The 297-nt window shown below is 44.8% G+C and overlaps 1 protein-coding gene across 1 annotated transcript in view; it reads left to right on the top strand.

Moving 5' to 3' along the window:
• Positions 1–198: 198 nt before the first annotated feature.
• Positions 199–297, top strand: part of LOC119585311 — a gene marked incomplete in the record, with an annotated part of 15,901 nt that continues 15,802 nt past the window's right edge. The window contains 1 exon segment of the mRNA XM_037933986.1: positions 199–271. Coding sequence (XP_037789914.1) covers positions 199–271 — 73 coding nt within the window.

Below are 297 nucleotides of genomic sequence, written 5' to 3'. Positions count from 1 at the left end.
GTTTGTAACTTCCAATGTTTCCATGTTTGGTACTTCATCAATGGTTAACAAATCCCATGGTGACTACGTATCGCCTCGTAACAGTTTTCAGATAATTTCGTTTTCTTTTTAGGGAAAAAAATCGCTCCCCTTCCGAACGAGAGCCGACACGTCATTTCTCTGGACCGACTTCGCAAGCAGTGAAGGCAGGGGTTCAGTATGATCCCTAAGGCAGTTCTTCAGGCAGCCTGTTTTGGAATCTGGTTCTTAAACGCGCCCTGGCAGCAAGCAAGTAAGGATTATATTCTTGCTTGGTTG

Source organism: Penaeus monodon, chromosome 19 (assembly GCF_015228065.2).
Source record: "Penaeus monodon isolate SGIC_2016 chromosome 19, NSTDA_Pmon_1, whole genome shotgun sequence".
NCBI lineage: Eukaryota > Metazoa > Arthropoda > Malacostraca > Decapoda > Penaeidae > Penaeus > Penaeus monodon.
The sequence above is the reverse complement of the archived record's forward strand: the minus strand, read 5'-3'. Positions and strand labels throughout refer to the sequence as shown.